Below are 19,114 nucleotides of genomic sequence, written 5' to 3'. Positions count from 1 at the left end.
TATGTCATGTACGCAGATTAGCCAATCAAGTAACACACTTGTTGGCTAAAGCTGCCCTTAATTTGTCTATTGATTGTGTATGGATGGAGGGATGTCCTCCTTATATCCACAATGTTGTACTTGCTTAGCAAGTTTGATTTTCGTGATTAATGGAATGCTTTCCTTGATTCAAAAAAAAAAAAAACTAACTAACTAGCTAGTTCATAAACTAACATATTATCTAGTTTATTAACATATACTAAGTAAATGTAATTAACTATATGTTACTCGATATTTTTTTGTATATCACACACACACACACATACACACACAAAATAAGCATATAGTATACTAGCTAAGTAAATATTGTATTACATATTAATTATAATACTTTGATAATAGTATTTAGTATGTTAAACTAACATATTAAGTTATTAATAGTTAGTATGGAGGTTGTTCATAAATTCGGGTTTAAACTCCGCTTTGATCATACATTGAAAAATTTAATAGCCTACTTCGAGCTCTAGTTGAACCGAGCTTGTCGAGTAACCTAGCTTGGCTCGAATGTCACTCTTAACGAGCTTGAGCTCGCCCAAGTTTTAAACGAGCAAAGCTTGAACACGCATTTTATAGCTCGGCTCGAATTTAAGATAGACTATTTAAGCTCGATTCATAAACGAGTCAGTCTTGAAATCTTAAAACTCGGCTCGATTAGATCGCTATGACCTCGTAGCATGCCGAACAGCCTCATGTTTTATTTTTCTAAGATATTTACTTTTTATTTTTAATTTTTTTTGTCCGATTTAATATAAAAGGCTTTTTTTAAAAAAATAAATAAATTGAAGACCTTTAACGAGGCATCCATGGTTAGTAGGGCCGACTTAATAAATTTTGAGGCTTAAGGCGATAATTTTAGGTGATGCATTTTTTATATTTAAATGATTTTGATTTTAAATCATTCTTTTTGCTTTTTTCCTTTATTTTATTTTTCAAACATCTTGCAAATTTATTTTTGTTAGGAGTTCAACAATATTATATTTTGTATTGAGTTACATATAATTATTTTTCTGTAGAATTTAATTTGCATAAAACGAAATTAACTTTATTCTAAAAAATTATGTTAATAAACAATCTTAGTCAATATGTTGGTTTTAAGTTCATGTGAAATTATGCATGTAAAAAAAAAAAGTTATTGTGAAATTATGAGTTAGTAAATGTTTCAAGGGTGCAATTAATGTAACTTTCTATTTTTATTTATTTTCCTCCGTAATATCTTAGAATTTAATTATTTGTATTTATTTTTTACGTAATTGAGGCATTAATTAAAAAGCACCGACTACATTTTTTTTTCTTTATAATATTATTTATTTACCATAATTGAGGCGAGTATTGACTAATTTTTTTTTTTTTGGGTCATAAATAAAGCTTTAATTTTTTTAATAAAAAGTTTAATTATACTATATTTTATTTGGGGCCTTATTTAATTGGGCCTTAAGATTGTCTATTTTGCAATAGCAATGAGCTGGCATTGATGGTCAGCACCGACCATTCCCAAGTCATGGTAGTTGGGGAGATGATAGTAATTAGTAGATAATTGAGGGATGGATTGGTGGCATTATGAGTTGTTGAGTTGGAGAAACAGAGCGAGTTAATTTTGGTCCGTTAAATTTGTGATTTAAAAAAAAAAAAATTAAAAACATGTTATTTAAAAACATAGTTAAATGATTGATAAAATTAAATTTTTAGTCTTTTAAAAAATCATACATTTTTAAAAATACATTCTCTTACTTATTATTTAAAAACACACATTTTTCTAAATTTTTAAAAACGCAATACATTAATTTAGACAGTTGGATTAAATTTTAATGACGTCAATTAGATGTAAACCATCCCCTTTGGAGATCAATTCAGATTTTTTTTTCCTTTACTCTTCGATTTTTTGGACAGTTAGGTCAAATTCTCAATAGTGCTTCCAAATTGGCGCTTCTAGTCCACATAAGACTGACTCTTCTTGCTCACAAAGGGACAGCTTTTGAATGACAAAGCAATGCTGGTAGAGTATTGAAGATTTCGCCACCCTTTCTCTTCTCTGCACAGAGGCAGATAAAACCATCTGCTGATCTCTATAAATCGAATATTTTAGATACCTTTATTCATTGTTCTCTCTACTGGTACGATTATTTGCTTCATATTCTCCAAATATTCGTTTTTTGGCCAATTCTTTTGATACCCACTTCCTAAAGTTGCGTTTTTTGGTGCCCATTTGATTAAAAACCGCTCATTTCCTTCTCAAAATTCAGACTTTTGCAGTGCTATAAGCAAAAGTGGTTCTGGGTAGATTGAATACCTTGGGAAAAAATAACTTTGTTTGATATTCATGGGTAGAAGAGGATTGCAAAGTTTTGTACGAAGTAACAAAGATGTGGTAGTTTCTAGTTCCGGAATTAAGATTCAATGGAGTTCTCAAGAGGGTAGTTCTCGTTCTTGTGGCATATTTGCAAGCGTTGGTCAATCAGGAATGGGGTTTGGGATTCCATCAAATCCTAAGAATTCTATAGAGAAAGGCATTAAGTTCCTGTATAGTACTTCACACATGATGTATGTGTCAATGCCTGAATCAGGGTTTCGGTTGTGTGGGCTTCCGGAATTGGTGACAGGCGAGTCATTGGAGATTGGAGAGGAAGGGCTGGTGAAGAAGAAGAAGAAGAGGGGTGGTCTTAAACTGAAAATTAAGGTTGGTAACCCATCAATGAGGAAGCTGATCAGTGGGGCAATCGCTGGTGCGGTATCAAGGACTGTGGTTGCACCACTGGAGACAATAAGGACACATTTGATGGTTGGAAGCTTAGGACACTCGACAACTGAGGTGTTTCAAAACATCATGGAGAGTGATGGATGGAAGGGCTTGTTTAGTGGTAATTTGGTTAATGTGATCCGAGTGGCTCCAAGCAAGGCTATTGAGGTATGCAGTTGATAACTCTTAAGTTTTATATTTGGTTATTGATGCATGGAATGATATTTTTGAATGTTATATAATATATACTGATAGTTGTTTTGATTGCTAAATTTGGCCATTGCTTTGCCGGCTAAATTTTTTTAACCATTATCTGTCTTCTTTCGATATATGTATGATTTTTTTATTATAAAATATTGACTTGAATTTTAGGTCTTCTGTTTTGGCCGTCCGGGACACTGTAGGGAAATTTTCAGCTTGAAACTATTGGTTGATTCACTTGCTTGTTTCATTCTATCATGGGTTTTGAATGATTTACTACATTGTTTGTGGTCCAACAATATCCCTATATCCCAAAAGGATGAAGGTGACTGCCTTCTTTGGGAAATAGGGAGGCTTCGGCGGTGCTACTTAACCTCAAGGTCCCTATGACCTACTATGGCACTAATTAATTGATGCTTTACTATGCTTGCTTTTGGGCACCATTCTCTCTTTAATATATAACCACAGATAATTCATTTGTTTGTTCTTGTGTTCGTAAACCAGGTTATCTCATTGCATACCTGGTTTTCTCCATTAGTCCAGGATAATTCTTCATACCTTGCTTACTTTTTCTGAATCAGTCTATATATACATACTGTTTAGCTCCCTCTTCCCTACCCTGATCCCCCATGAAATAAATGTAGTTGATTTTGTGCTCCTTCCTTTCATCAGTTCTATTTCACTTTCCATTCTCCCTGGTAAAAATTAAATGGATGCTGAACATCACCCTCTATGCATCGGATAATTCAGATTTTCTTCAAATTAGTTGGGTTTGTCTCCTAATATGCTCTTAGTATTCAATTTCAAACAAGGTGCAAGTCCTGTTGGTGTTTTTTTTTTCCTCTTATCTTTTCTAGTCTTCTGCCTTCTCTATTGATTGGAGTACATTCAGCAATTTAACAATGCCCATGGAATTGTTTGGCAGTTGCTCGCTTTTGAGACGGTTAAGAAGCACTTGACTCAACCTGGGATACAGCCCAAAATCCCAATTCCTGCCTCATTAATTGCAGGTGCTGTTGCTGGAGTTAGCTCTACCTTGGCTACATACCCTCTTGAGTTACTCAAAACCCGATTAACTGTCCAGGTAACTCAAGCCTTTAAAAACAATTTAGGAAAACTACTACACATAATCTTCTTCAATTGGAGTCATTCTAATCATTATCTAATATTTCTTATTTTAACTAATTCTAGAGAGGAGTGTACAAGAATCTCTTGGATGCATTTCTAAAGATTGTGCAAGAGGAGGGGCCTGCGGAATTGTATAGAGGCCTCACCCCGAGTATAATTGGAGTAATCCCATATGCTGCCACCAATTATTTTGCTTATGATACGCTACGAAAAGCTTACAAGAAAGCTTCCAAGAAGGAGGAAATTGGGAGTGTTATGACTCTCTTGATTGGATCAGCAGCTGGTGCAATTTCCAGTAGTGCAACTTTCCCTCTTGAGGTGGCTCGGAAACATATGCAGGCCGCCGGAGCTATCAATGGAAGGCAGTACAAAAGCATGCTTCATGCTCTTGTGAGCATACTTGAAAATGAAGGGCTCCCGGGTCTGTACAGAGGATTGGGTCCTAGCTGCGTGAAGTTGGTCCCTGCTGCTGGGATATCTTTCATGTGCTATGAGGCATGCAAGAGAATACTGATTGATAAAGAAGAAGATGATTAACCTTTGCAGGAAAAATCTATGGTCGTTGAGTTCATACAGTTTCAAGATAAGAGGAAAGTTCAGTTTTACTTTCGGCGAAATTGGCCTACATTTTCCATTTTTTTGAATTGCGTTTATTTTGAGGCTTTAGCTGCAGGATCTTTATTTGAGATGATAATCAAAGTGATTTTTTTAGCATTACTGTTTCTTAGAATTGTCTTTGGTTTTTACTTTGTATTGTGGTCAGGGAGCCACGGTTGAAAATTGAAACTTGGCTGGTTTCCGAATTCCATTATATCCAAGACTGAGAGCTCATTTCGTTCCCAGGGGTTGGTGAATAGCTCCAGTTCGATCCCATTATGTAGACAATACAAATAAGAGACTGGTTTCAGGACGTCATGCTGGGAAGAGCTGAAAGCCATATGAGCATTTCAAACTTGTGTCCCTTCAAGCATATATCCAATTGGATTCGGCTTAAGTGCCGAAATATATATATATATATATATATATATTTTAACGGTCCAGATTTAATCCCTCTCTTTCTTTCCCCTCCACATGCCCCATGAATACGTTTGAAGGACTCAGAAGCAGAGTCACTAAAGGTTCCACCAATGGGCCGTTATAACCAACTTTGCTGGCAACATTTCTGCTCGATTTTTCACCAATCGACAACTCCCTTTAGGGCAGTGGGTGGTTAGCCTTCAAGATTGAGTTTTTCTATATGGTTTGTATTTGGCTATGGTGTTTTCTGGTTTTTTGTTGTGCTGTACGTAGTTTTCTGTTTGTAGTTTCGTCTGATTTACTCAAAAAAAACACACACAAACAAGTACATTCTCTGATTATCATTTATTTCTACACATGTTTTTATTTCTCTTTTTTTTTTTTTTTAATTTTTTGCCGTACATCCAGGCCTCACCAGTGAAGAATCTACCGGTTTTCATCACAGCAAGATGGACTAGAATTAAAGTGAGAAAACTAGTCTTCGGTGAATAACCAAGCATTGAGAAACATGTTGAATTTTAGTTCAATGAGATATCCATTGCATTTTGAGATTATTGTTTTCCTTACAGATGAATAAAATCTAATTAATCCCATCCTTTTGGTGATTGTCAACCTCGTTCTGAGTTTCACTGCAATTTACGTTGCAATAAAAGAAACAAATTTATAGGAGACATTTGCATCCAGTCCCAGGGATGTACAAACAATAAAAACATTGTAAAATCTTATAGCAAAATCAACAGCATTGCCCATACTAGGGAAGAAGTAAGGCCTTGTTTGGTTCGCAAAGGGGTGGGCAAATTATCCGATTACTGCCTATAGACCACTTACCGAACCGCAACCGAATCGACATCGACTGCCTACCGACTCTATTGACAAAGTTGACTTAACCGACTCAACCGCCTACCGAACTGACGCCCTCCCCTATTTACGGAATACAAAAAAAAAAATTACTATTTTTTATTTTCTTTCAATTTTTTTTTTTTTTAAAAGAAGAAGAAAACGAAACCCAATCCCCTACACAGTGGCTGACCGACCACCCATTGAGGTGGTTGGCCAACCACAAAGGGCGCCAGAGGTGGCCGCACCACCACCAAAACGCCTCGTGGTGGGATGGTTGCGGCCACCCACCATTTTTCAATTAATTTTTTTTTATATTTTTTTTTTATATAATTTAAGTTTTTATATATATATAACATGAGATTTTTTTAATAATTTTGATTAGATTTCAATTAAAGTGTATATGTCAAACTAAATATTAGGAATAATCATTCAATTCCACTCTCTTTTATTCTTGAGAATAACTATTCATTTTCTCAATAAAATACTCGTTTCACAAACCAAACAAGGCCTAATACTCTATACAACAGTCTAAAACTTTACCACCATTCAATGTCCACGATGTAGACATCAAACCACACATATAATAGAAATGACAACATCATCGATCCCTCTTGTTAAAACACTATCAAAGAGCATGTGCAGAAAATTCCCCTAAAGAAAAACCGTGTGAAATGCATGTTAGTATCAATTTAATCTCAACCACTGAACCTAGAACTAGTTTGGGGGTGTAGATGCGAAGCTTTGAAAACCCAGATCAAATTTCAAATACATTACTTCTATTAACCCAAAAGAAACCTCAAGTAGCAGCAGTTCATAAGCTTTTTTCTTTTTAATGCTCATCTTGTTGGGTTCACAAAGTAAATATTAATTCACCATAATCTTTCAAATGTGATGATATTTCAAACAGCATAGACACCAAAAATTCTGGTGAAAAAAATCGAATTTTGAATAACAAACAGATTTGGTTTCTACACTCCAAAACAAAATTTTCACGTTTACCAAAATCATTAGGACCAGAATATCTTAGATAGCTACAAATCTCCTGTAAATAAAAATGACTGATTAAGTGCATTCACCAGTACTAGGACGACAAAAACAAAACAGAACAAACTAACTCTGACACAACCCCCTTCAACTTTGCTCTTCAACATCTCCTCCAGCTTCCCTTTCCTCTGCAGCAGCCGCCATCAATTCATCGAAGTTTTCAGTCTTCCCCAGCAATATTTCGATCTGATGGCAGAACAAATATTAGCCATCTGTAACCAACCTCTCAATGGAGATTCAAAAAATTTCCAAAATTACAGTGACTATACATTGTGGGAAATTCACCAAGATGACATATCGATACAAAGTATACACGTGTGTGTGGTGTGTTTATGCACACACATGTTTCACTAGATCTAACACCCAACCCTCCCCACCTGAATATAACAATGTAGCAGAATAACTACAAATACCCAATTTGATTCCTTTGTGGCTAAGACAAATGCATTAAAGGGACCTCACTCTGCAACCCCCACTTGACATGTATGTTGGGTAAAGTATTGGAAACAGGAATTGTGAAAACATATTCATATCAATTTTACCTTTGCTTTTTGGATGGGTCTTCCCCTAGAGTCATCCTTTATATCGACAGTTGAGGTCATGATCTCTGCAGACAGTGAAAGTTATTTTCTATGTGAATTAGAAGTTCACTGTATACTTAAAATATTACACAAATATACCAAAGACAGAAAATATTACTCTTCTCAATAGCCAATCCGTTATTTTTCAAAATTTCTGCTATAGTAACGACCGTGGCAATAGCTGCAAATATAACAAAATAAACACATTAACAGATGCACGGCCGCAATGAAGTACTAAGATTTGTCATTTCAAAGCAGAAGAAGCAACATCCTAACACATACCACCAAGGACAGTTACATGCAAATTATCCACATAGAAAGAATTTCAACAACTTAAGCTGAGCAAAGCATATCACCATCAGTTCTATTAAAATTTGGATCACCGATCAAGGAATATAACACATCGGATGATATTTAGCTATACAAAAGGCATATCAAATAAACATGATCATAGCCCAAGAGTAACGGAGCAGTCCCTTGAACATAGATCTGGTAACTGTTACCAAACCAGTAGCAGCAATCATCAGAAGCAAAAAAGGATTAAAATAACAAAGCAGAAAAAATCTTTCTTCCCAGAAACCAAGGCAGATAATGCTTAAAGGCATATGAGAAACTATATGCCAATTTATTACAATTGAATTACATTACTACTTTTCTATATAAGTAATTAGCCCCAAGGGGAGGGGGAGGGGAGAGGAGAGATTCGAGCTACATAAATATCAAGAGGACAACCCCAAAACTACAGATGAACCACGACCGTAGCATCATATTTAGACAATGAATCCCACTCTCTTACACCTCAACCTATAATTAGGTAAACGAAAAAAAATCAGAGCACAAGGAGATTCATTATCAATATGATAATGGGAATGGGAATGGGAAGCAGAACCACCCATGCTTTTTATGCTCATAATCAGGCCCATATAAATAAGCATCTACTAGTCACTATTTACTAACTCAGAAATAAACATTTCGCAGTTTCTACGAATATACATATATTTACACACAGACATAGGATTACATAGTTGTGCCATTTGATTCCCAGGAGAGTTGAAAATAAGTGAAGGGGGTAATTTAGGAAATGAAGAAAACAGAATAAATAGGTTTTCAGAAATATGGATATAACGAAATGCAACATTACCCATTCCAAGGGCAGACAGCTCAACCTCGTTATGCTGTTGCATATACCTCTGCAACACAAAATTGAAGATCAACGACACCCATCATTAATCGAATATAAGAGGCAAATCATAAACTACATTCCAATAGTCGCAAAAAGACAATAAAAAGCACCAAGTTATGCAGATTTAGTAACCGTACCAAATACCTAAAACCCAGATCGCAAAAGGTACATGTACTTAACGAGAGAGAGATAGAGAGAGAACCTTGGCGAGATTGACGTAGAAGAACAAGGGTTTCTTGGTGTTGGAGACTTGGATCCGGTTCTTCTTGTGGGAGTCTCCGCCCAGGTTTATGGCATTCACTCCCTCCGTGATATCTTCCATTGAGCTCCGCTGACCTAAACCCTAAACCTAAATTTCTGTCTTTATCCGATGAGATTCGAGATTGGAATCAGAGGGGAAAGGAACAACGCTAAAGCTAAGCAGTTGAGTAAATAGGCCAAAAGGTCCCCCTTTTTGGAACACGGGTTTGGTTATATTAACTATCGAGCGAACGGAGGATAAGCTAACCGCCCTATTCCTAAATGTGTCATAAAATAAAGGGTTAAATACATTTTTGTCCTTCAATTTTAAAATCTTTATTTTTTTAGTTCTTAAATTTTAATGCAAATTATATGATACTTCAGTTTTAAAAAAAAATCAAATTAATACTTCAGTCAAAAATTATAAAAATAAAAAATCTTTAAAAATTAATTATAATAAAAAAATTATTAAAAACTTAAAAAAAAAAAAAAAAAAAAAAAAAAAAAAAAGGAAGAAGAAGAAGAAGAGGGTTCCCTTGGCCACCATGAGGGTAGTTCGGCCACCTCAGACTGGTTATAGGGGTGGCTATGGGAGTGATTCAGCAACCCCATGAAAAAAATAATAATAATAATAATAATTGAAGCATTTTGGCCCATGGGGGTGGCCAAACCATCTAAAAAAATTTAGAGGGTTTTGGCTCTTAGGGGCCAAAACCCTTGAATTTTTTTTTTATCAAAAAAGAGGGCATGTCTTGCATTTATTATGGAAAAACTCTGTCAATAGAAAAATGAAAGATAAAACACGCGTCTCTCTTCATTTAATTTATTCTCACGTTTTGTCTATAAAATGGACATCCTTTGTCTATGTTTTGATAAACTCAAAGTATGCATACCACCTATAGGTAAGATGAGAAATAAAAGATAGGCTGCATTAAATGTTTGGTAACCAAAGAAGCCAAAAAAGATCAAATATAGGAGGAACAAATCTAAGTAAAATCGTTCAATAATTCTAAGCCCTTGGCTATAAGAGTAATTGTTGCCTTTTCCTGTATTGACCATCATTTGTTTGGCTTTTGAGTGTTCTTTTTTCAAGATACAAAACAAAAGTATTTCTTTTCTTTTCTTTCATCCATTGCACACACAAATAAAAAAAGTAAGATAAAGGAACGAAAATGAGTAGTGATTCTTTTAGTAATGGAGAGTACGTAGTAAATATACAAGGGATCATTTCAGGATAAAACTTATTGACCCTACACTTGATGTTTTATTGCATAAATTGTACAATATTTTTAGTGTAATTATAAGCCTATATATTTTGGAATATAATTATGATAAATTATGCTGATATGATATATTTCATGTGTTTAAAGAAACATAATTTTTAAAGGAAAATAAATTTCAAAAGAAAATGAGATAGGATTATATGTGATATGTGAAAAGATTGTAAAAGATGGGCACCCGGCGATTAAGTGAGGTTATACACTTAGTACCCCAATGCTAGTAAGGGGGAAATAAAAATGACTAGTAAACCCAGTAGTTAAGTGGGGTTATACACTTAGCACCTCGAAACTATAAGAGAGATAAATTAGTAGTAACCTACCAGTTAAGTGAGGGTATACACTTAGAAAACTTCAGTGGCCAAGTGGGAGTATACACTTGACTTATGGAAAATATGAAATGAAAAATGAATATTTAAATGTCTGAAATGTAATAAATAAATTTGTTAATGCATTTATTATGTGAATCAAACATGTGATATAATATATACTGTTTTATGTTTTTAATTATCGTTTTTCATTAACTTGTTATAAATTGTTTTAATATTCCATGGTATGAGATTTAGGTTTGATATGTATTAAATGCAAATAAAAACATTTGGAGTGTTTATTAAGTATGCCTTAACAAAAAAACTATAGGCTTAATTTACAAAACGACTATGAAATTTTATAAAGTAAACACTTTTGTGAAAACGTTACAAAAATAATTATTTAGTAAATTTAAGATATAAATTTTCAAAGGAAAAAGTATGCTCACATCATACATGTATGGTCAAGATATTTTATACTTACTGAGTGGTGGACTCACATTTTCCCCGTAAATTTGTGGTAATTTTACAGATACTGCTGAGGATGAGATATATGATAACCCTTATACTTGTCTAGGATTTTGTTCATGAGGCATACAGGAGGCCTCTCACCTTTTGAATGACTGACTCATGTTGAGTCAATATTTAAAATTAGGAGTAAAAATGACATTGTGGCATCTTTGATTTTATCTCAAAATAATAGTAGTTTCATGTTGTTGTAATAATATTATGTTTTATTTATAACATGTTATTTTAGATAGAAGCTCCGGTATTATGTGATAGAAGAATGAAATGTGATTCCTTTTAAAAAGGAAAAAAATTATACATGTTTTTTTTTTTTCCCGCTATGAGTGTATGTAAAGGTAGTAGCGCCATGTGGAATTATAATATTTTTGCTTTACGACTTATATAAAATTCGAGGAGTTACACCTAGCTTCAGGTTCAAGTTGGAATCCCTACAACACATCAAGAAAATTGTTGGAAGTTATAAGAACACGACATTTAGTTTGAAGCTTGCACATTAATGTTAAAGCTGAAAGTTAAAGAACACAACGTTTAGTTAGAGTCTTTTACCTTTGAAGTTCCAGCATTTTTTATTTTTTGGCCTTCTACTTATTTGGCTTTCATCTATTTCGGTCTGGTTCAAAGGTAGATGACAGCCTTTATAATTGTGACTTGCACCCCTACAATTTCCAAAGCTCACAGCATATCCATTACATCGTATCTTATACGAGTTAGAGGGCTCATTTGTTGTCATTCTCCTAGAAATATTTGGTCTATCAGGAACCCCTTCTAACAATATGTGGTTGAATTTCGTTGTCACTTGCATCATCAGCTGGCCATGTATTTTGGACCTTGCATTGCGTGTACTAAAGGTGCATATAACTGCATGTATTTCTCTTGTGTATGTATATTGCATAACAAGCATGTGCGCAAGGAATTTGATTTATCTACCATCTCCCACATGTGCATGTATTCTCATCCAATCTGACTATTTGTCTTGCGTTGTAAATGTGGCCTGCCTCAAACTCTAATTCATTCTGCCATCGACCTATACAAATTATTGCATTACTTTTCAACCTCTCCAATTTCTTCTAAATCTTTGGGCATATTGAGTTTTGTGATGCTTGGATCCCATCCTCTCTTTTTTTTTTTTTCTTTTTGCTGAAAGCGTGCCATTATTTGCTGCTGATAACTTCTAGCATAGTAAGGATAGGCTTGTCCCTAGCATATTTGATTCAGGCATTGAAGGTCTTTACTAAGTTGTTCAACAGTATATTTCTTTTGTTGTAACTTCTGAAAGCATGTCTTGACTAGCTTGCACAAGGTACATCACTAAGGTACTTGTGTGCATCATCATCCATCTCCATTATTTTCTTAATGTGGTACTCGAATGCATGAACATTTGATGCCCGTGCAGCTTTCCACAACTCATCTTTGACGGCTTTCTCCTTGTAGCATTTTCTTTTAAAATTTGTATGTAGGTGCCTCACACAAAAACAATGCTCAGAATGTGGCAACACAAAGTCAACTGCATCTCCGAGCCCCTGCACACATACAGATAACAATCCATATTCTAACAAGTACTTATATAATAAAAATAAAACCATAGTAGGAGTGGATAAATTTGAAATACACACCACCTTCTGTCTAATAAACATAATAGTCCAACCACATCCCCCTTCAGATCCAGCATATATATCTTCAACTAGAATTCATTTTGCACAACAAAAGGGGATTTTCTCGTCCCCCAACAGACCATTTGTTTTTTTAATAAAAAGAGGCCGACAGAGGACGGTAAGTGTATCAACTCTCCAACAAAAGTTTTAAGCACCCTCTTAAAGGCACAAGAATTTGTAAATAACAACCCGCACTCCAACTCAATTGGTACTTTCAAGTCATGAGGCTCATGAAACTCCCTATACCTCTTTATTTTAGTGACTGCATCATCATCACCGCTGCTGGCTAGACTTCTCAACTCATTATTGTCTGCATACTGTGACTCATTGTCATTACCGACTCCTTTAAAATGTGTGGTACCCTCAAACTTACTCCCACCAATTATCTATGTATTTCTTATCTGAGTTGGGCAGGTCAGAATAAAACAAGTCATCATCAGTCTCATTGAAGTCACTCAACTGCAATTCTTGGTCGTCATCAACAAAATCATTGATAGCTCTGCTTCATCTAGCACCCCTCTCCCATCGAGCCTACCAACACCTCTCTTACCATACCTACCACTACCTCTTTTTTCAACTAGCCTCGGTGTCAGCAATTCTACGAGTGGCACCATCAAAATCCTCATTATCTTCATCAATCAAATCAAGGGCAGTGACATGAGCACTTCTTTTTCTTTGTCCAGTAGTGGCAGCCCTGCTACAAGTTGTACCCTTGCTAGGAGTGGCAGACCTAGTAGCAGTCCCTTTAATAGTAGAGCTCCAAGTTTGCCAACCTTCTATTTGGTTGAAGTTTCAGCACTACTAGTGGATTTCCCACCCCTTTAATCTCTACCAACCCTAGACCTTGGTATTTTTTGCCCCGCGGGGGTTTATCAACCCTTGCTGATTTTCCACTCTTAGACCTACCAACACTTGTTAGGTCATCCCTATTCCTCAAAGTATCTGTAGCATGTCCACCACGTTCCTCATGTCCACCATCCCCACAATGTCCCCCAACTCCACCAGGTCCACCATTTTCCACATCTCTGATTCTCCACCATATCCATTAGGAGCTGGCAGCAAGAAGATCTCATATACCACAATAGCTTGATCCACCATATGTTGAACATATAAATGAAGTTCTTGTCAATTGTTCCTTTCTAAGATGTTAACCAAGTCCACCACGTTTGCATCTCCTCTCAAAGGTCGAGCCTCCAAATCATCCTCGTCGAAATTGTACCAATATCCTCTCTCATTTCTATATCCTAGATCTCGCACTAGGTCCTCAATTTCTCACTCACTAAGTTAGTCCATATCATACTCTTCGACCTTATCAACTTGACTCTAATATAGATTGAAGAACAAAGACAAAGATCAATTATAACTTGTTTCTCACAATAACTAGGCAATTATTTGAACAAAGTAAAATACTAGAAATTTGCACACCAATTAGCACTCATAAGAAAAATAAAATAATAAATACAAACAAAAGTGGTCCGTAACATTACTCGATGTGAAAATTGGTTGGGGGTGGGGCGTTGACACCCCACGTGATATTTTATTTTATTTTATTTTTTACTGTATATCCAAAATCACGTCCCATTAGGGCCTGTTGTATTCCAATTTTGCCTCTTCAACTTTCCCATTCAATGCAACATTTTCCAAATCTCATTCAATTTCGACATACTCAAGATTACTCTTCATTTCTCACAATTTTCAATTTCCTCTTCATCTACTAGCGATCCTCAGCATTTTCACCACCATATACCACCGTTCTACCGATAGACCGAAAACCGTGGCCATACAGAAGAAGGCATTGAGGAGAAGCTGTTGCCCTGCGGTGGTGGTAGTTCAAGGCTACTTTCGTACACACCCTGTGTAGTAGTCGTTTATGTAAGTTTTTATTTTTAATCTTGTAAGTAATTCAAGTTTTTTAATGAAATGAGTTAATGCTTTTCTTAATTTGTATTATTTAAAATATGTTTATTAATTTTTATTTTGTTAACACATTTTTAACTCCGCTCGACTTAATACTCGGAAAAATTACTAAAAATAAAATGGAAAATATAAAAATACTTACGGTACACAAGAAGTGCACAACAGTAAGACACAATGAAGTGGAGCTTACACATTGAGCTCCACTCTATTGTGTCTTGGTGTTGTGCACCTGTTGTGCACTTTGAGTGCAAGAATCATTCTTCAAATAAAATTAGTGCACAACCTCAAGTCAAGACCCCAAGTACATCGGGGAGAAACCACATATTTTAAAGTTGTGCATTAATTGTGCATGTATCATAAACCCTAATAATCGAAACTAGTCGAGTTGACCTTATCGAGTACGTGGCTCAGCTTGATTACGGTCCAGGGCCTAGGATCTCCTCACAGCCGTCCGATCTAGGGCATTAAACACTCAAACCCTCGCATATATTTGTCGCAGTTCCAAGCCTCCACCTCTGCCATCGCCCAAAGCCCTAGTAGAGAGATTCTCAAAGATGGTTCAACGTCTCACATATCGCAAGCGTCACAGCTACGCCACCAAATCCAACCAACACCGTATCGTCAAAACTCCCGGTACGCCGCCCTTCATCTCTCCTTCATCCTTGGTCTATTTATTTTTCTAGGTTTTATATATTCAGTGTATATGCTAGGGATTTGGTTTGGGATTTTGATTTTCTTTGTTGGGTTTTTGTGTTCGATGTTTTGGGTGTAATAGGAGGGAAGCTAGTGTACCAGACCACTAAGAAGAGGGCGAGTGGGCCTAAGTGTCCTGTTACTGGCAAGAGGATCCAAGGGGTATGAAGGCCGTCTCTATTTTCTCCAATTTTTTCTTGCTTTTTTGTTAAATATAGAGATCTGCACCTGTCATTTTGTGGAGTTTATGCTGCATTAATGTGATTCCTTCCTTGTTTGGGTGAAATCTTCAAAATAGAAATAAAAATTGATTAATGTGTGAAAGCAATTGAAGATGTAGAGTCCGAGTCCTTGCTAATCTTGGGTATTGCAAAGCTGTACCAATTTAACGGTTTTATTGTTAGGTTGGTCAATAGATGAACGAGCAGTAGCACAGTTGAATTGTTTGTTTGATGACAATTTTTCAACAATTGATAGTGTTTGCTACGTTTCTTCATTATTCTAATAGGGTTCTGTTTTGCAATGTTGCATGATCTCTGTACTTTGTTGAGAAAAGAAATTATTTCTTTCTTGAATTTAAGCATTTTTACTTTATAGGCAGTTAATGGCCAAAAAAGCATGAAACTCATCTTTATGGTGTGCAAACATATGAATTTATCTCAAATCACATATTTTACTAAATGGGATAATTCAAGTTCTGTAGAGTGTGTTGATACTATGCTTTGTTTTTTTTTTTTATTTTTTTTATTTTTTTATTTATAGCAAGTTATGATTGATATTGTTATAATGCAATTATGGAGATAATGTGTGATTTATGTCTGCATCCATGCATAAAAAATTACTAAGTAGGGTCCTCGAAGCCCGCCCGCCAAAGGGCCAAGTCAAGTGATTCCTCTTGTAGGGGATTGTAACTAGCTATAGTATCACATGATTCTTTCATCTTCTTTTCATATTCATTCTCGGTGCAAAACCGTGACCACCTGAATTTCATTTTCTGCTATAATACAAAGCTTGCTGCTGTGTTTGCAGATTCCTCATTTGAGACCTGCTGAGTATAAGAGGTCCAGGTTATCTAGGAATCGGAGGACTGTTAACAGGGCTTATGGCGGAGTTCTTTCTGGTGGTGCTGTAAGGGAAAGGTTTGTTTTTTCATACAGTTACTCTCTTTCTTTCTTTCTCTTATGCGAGTGCTTGGGTTGTATTAATATTAAATGAGCATTCGAAATTTGTTCCAACTGTTTTGTAGGATTGTTCGAGCCTTTTTGGTGGAAGAGCAAAAGATTGTTAAAAAGGTCTTGAAGATTCAGAAGGCAAAGGAGAAGCTAGCCTCAAAGAGTTAAGAGATTCAAGAGCTTATTGAGTGTAGTTTTTGCTATGGCTGAGCATTTAAAAGTTATTAAGAGATTTTCTGATCTGGATCTTTTATCCTTTTTGTGCGTTTTGCGTCTTAAACCATGATTTCTATTACCCACCCCATTTTGTCGACAAATCCATTATGCTAAGATTTTTATTGTTTTAATTATTTTTCTGTTGGTGATAATATATATATACTTCATTTTAGATTGTTATTATGTGGCCAGAATGACCTTGAAGACCTTTTATGGTCTTGACTAGACCCATGGCTACCGTTGCATCCAAAAGCTTTAAACGCCTGTTGAAACCCTCATTGGAGAAGAAAGATGTTCTTGGTTGGCCCAAGATATCATCTATTCTTTGAGAGGGATTGTTTAGGTCATTCATAAAATTAAGATCAAGTTTTGATAAAATTATGTGAGACATGGTGATGATCAGGAGAATGAGGGGCAGATTATTATGAGTTGGCAAATACTGAATTAATGTCGGGGAAATATTTTCGCATATAACACTATAAAAGAACATCTGGCGTTTTTAAAACATGTAGAAATGATAAGAAAGGTTTCTTGGCTTTTAATCCACGTTCAGACATTCATTCGTAAAAGAAAAAAAGAACAATAAAAAAAAAAAAAAAACTCGTGAAAACATAAATATGATATTCAAATATTCAAACTCAGTGCCTAAGTCGATCTAAACATTGACAAAGTCACAAAGATACCAAATATGCATTTCAAACTCACTAACAAAGATACCAATAACTGCTACGAATTCTTGGTGTTTTTCTAACTAATTAAACGCCAGGATTTTAGCATATATTTTTGCTGTGTATATATATATATATATTGTTGAAGTCAAATTTTGGCTAATGACGTGTCAACCGGTACCTGGATTGTTGAACCGAGATTGACACGAAGATTGAAATCTTCGATCCTCGTCTCCGGCTCCAAATCTGCAAAATAAAGGTGTGCTGGAGTTGTGCTGGCGACGCCTCCTCCGACGATTAAGTTAGATAGCGATTGTAGAAAGATACTATTTTTTTTTTTGTCTTCTTTTTACTTTTAATAAATGCTTTCCTTATATATCACCTGCACTTCTGTACTCTCATTTATGGCTGGCGAATATTCTGAATCTTCTCCTTTAATGTTTTTCCATACAAATCGCTTTGGAAGTGAAGATCCGATGCCACTTTAATTTTCAGTCTTACTTTCGAGAATAAGTCGAAGATCAAATCATTTGCTCCCGGTTGTACTTGTTTTTTATGTCCAATGACAGGAAGCAATAAATCCTTAAGATCTTAATAAATGAAGTAATCTCTTATCATTAACACTCATGTCCTTCTCGGTAAAAGTCACCTTTTTACTGGCATCGAATTATGGACCCGGATTCCGGTCGATTAATTCCATAGCTTTATTTCATCAAATTCTATTTCTTTTATTACGAACAAAAGGAAAGGAGTCTCCCCAACATATATATATATATATATATATATATATATATATATATATATATATATATATATATATATATATATATATATATATATATATATATATATATATATATATATATATATATTATTCTTGGTGTTTGCTTCGTTACATTGGAAATTTTACTACTGGCTAACAATAATGTCGAGAAACCTAATTTTAGTGGGGTTTTCAGGAAACACAAATAAATTAAACACTAGGAATCACCGTGCTTTGTTTTGTTGTGTTTTGTGTGTTTTTTTTTTTTTTTTTTTTTTTTTTTTTTGGTAGTGGAATACTAATACAAGAATGCACAATTTGGTGTGCAGTAAAACAGGCATAACTTTTGCTACAAATATTAAAATTGTGCATGAGACTCTGATCAAGAAAGCTCTTTTTAGCACGCATGGCGAATGAGCATAGTTCGTTAAGCGTGATTTTTGGGCTAAAAATTCACTATTTTCCCTTCAAATCAGCTTTTTCAGGTTTTTTTTTTTTTAGTAAATATTTCAGTTTACGTTTTAGTAGTGATTTAATTACTGGACTTCGCTAGATTTTCGGTAAAATATTTATTTTGATTTTATGTAATAATTAGATTTTCGCCATTTTTGGCAAAAGTCGGTTTTCCTCGGCTAAGGGTGCGTTTGACATTGTAATTTTGTGGATAAAAAATGTGATTTTTAAACTAAATCCCAGAAAATAAATTTTTTAAAATTGAGTTTTTAAAAAATTACAATTTGAATACACAAAAAATATGTATTTTTCAAATCATAGGAAAAGAGTGTTTTGAAAACATATAATTTTAAAAATCAAATTATAATTTTGTTAAACACTTAAAAAAAACGTTTTTAAAAATCAAATCACCCTTTTTAAAATTACCATAGTAAAATCCGGCTTATATGCTTAGTTCAGT

At 34.9% G+C, this 19,114-nt stretch overlaps 3 protein-coding genes across 3 annotated transcripts; 2 read left to right on the top strand and 1 right to left on the bottom strand.

Annotated features, from left to right (window-relative positions):
• Positions 1–1,968: 1,968 nt before the first annotated feature.
• On the top strand, positions 1,969–4,819 carry LOC133856581 (adenine nucleotide transporter BT1, chloroplastic/mitochondrial-like). The gene is made up of 3 exons (XM_062291639.1): positions 1,969–2,941; positions 3,900–4,058; positions 4,166–4,819. The coding sequence occupies exons 1-3, from the start codon at positions 2,357–2,359 to the stop codon at positions 4,637–4,639; spliced, it is 1,218 nt and encodes a 405-aa protein (XP_062147623.1). The 5' UTR covers positions 1,969–2,356; the 3' UTR covers positions 4,640–4,819.
• Positions 4,820–6,881: 2,062 nt separating this feature from the next.
• LOC133857265 (uncharacterized protein At2g34160-like) lies at positions 6,882–9,232 on the bottom strand. The gene is made up of 5 exons (XM_062292464.1): positions 8,970–9,232; positions 8,726–8,774; positions 7,703–7,765; positions 7,546–7,610; positions 6,882–7,189 (listed from the first exon to the last, which is right to left on the bottom strand). The coding sequence occupies exons 1-5, from the start codon at positions 9,087–9,089 to the stop codon at positions 7,091–7,093; spliced, it is 396 nt and encodes a 131-aa protein (XP_062148448.1). The 5' UTR covers positions 9,090–9,232; the 3' UTR covers positions 6,882–7,090.
• Positions 9,233–15,164: 5,932 nt separating this feature from the next.
• On the top strand, positions 15,165–16,950 carry LOC133857275 (large ribosomal subunit protein eL34-like). Its single transcript, XM_062292478.1, has 4 exons — positions 15,165–15,322; positions 15,465–15,544; positions 16,412–16,521; positions 16,629–16,950. The coding sequence occupies exons 1-4, from the start codon at positions 15,244–15,246 to the stop codon at positions 16,720–16,722; spliced, it is 363 nt and encodes a 120-aa protein (XP_062148462.1). The 5' UTR covers positions 15,165–15,243; the 3' UTR covers positions 16,723–16,950.
• The last annotated feature ends 2,164 nt before the right edge of the window (positions 16,951–19,114 follow it).

This window comes from Alnus glutinosa, chromosome 14, assembly GCF_958979055.1.
Source record: "Alnus glutinosa chromosome 14, dhAlnGlut1.1, whole genome shotgun sequence".
Classification (NCBI taxonomy): domain Eukaryota; kingdom Viridiplantae; phylum Streptophyta; class Magnoliopsida; order Fagales; family Betulaceae; genus Alnus; species Alnus glutinosa.
Note: the sequence above shows the minus strand (reverse complement) of the source record. Positions and strands in the feature narration are given on the sequence as shown.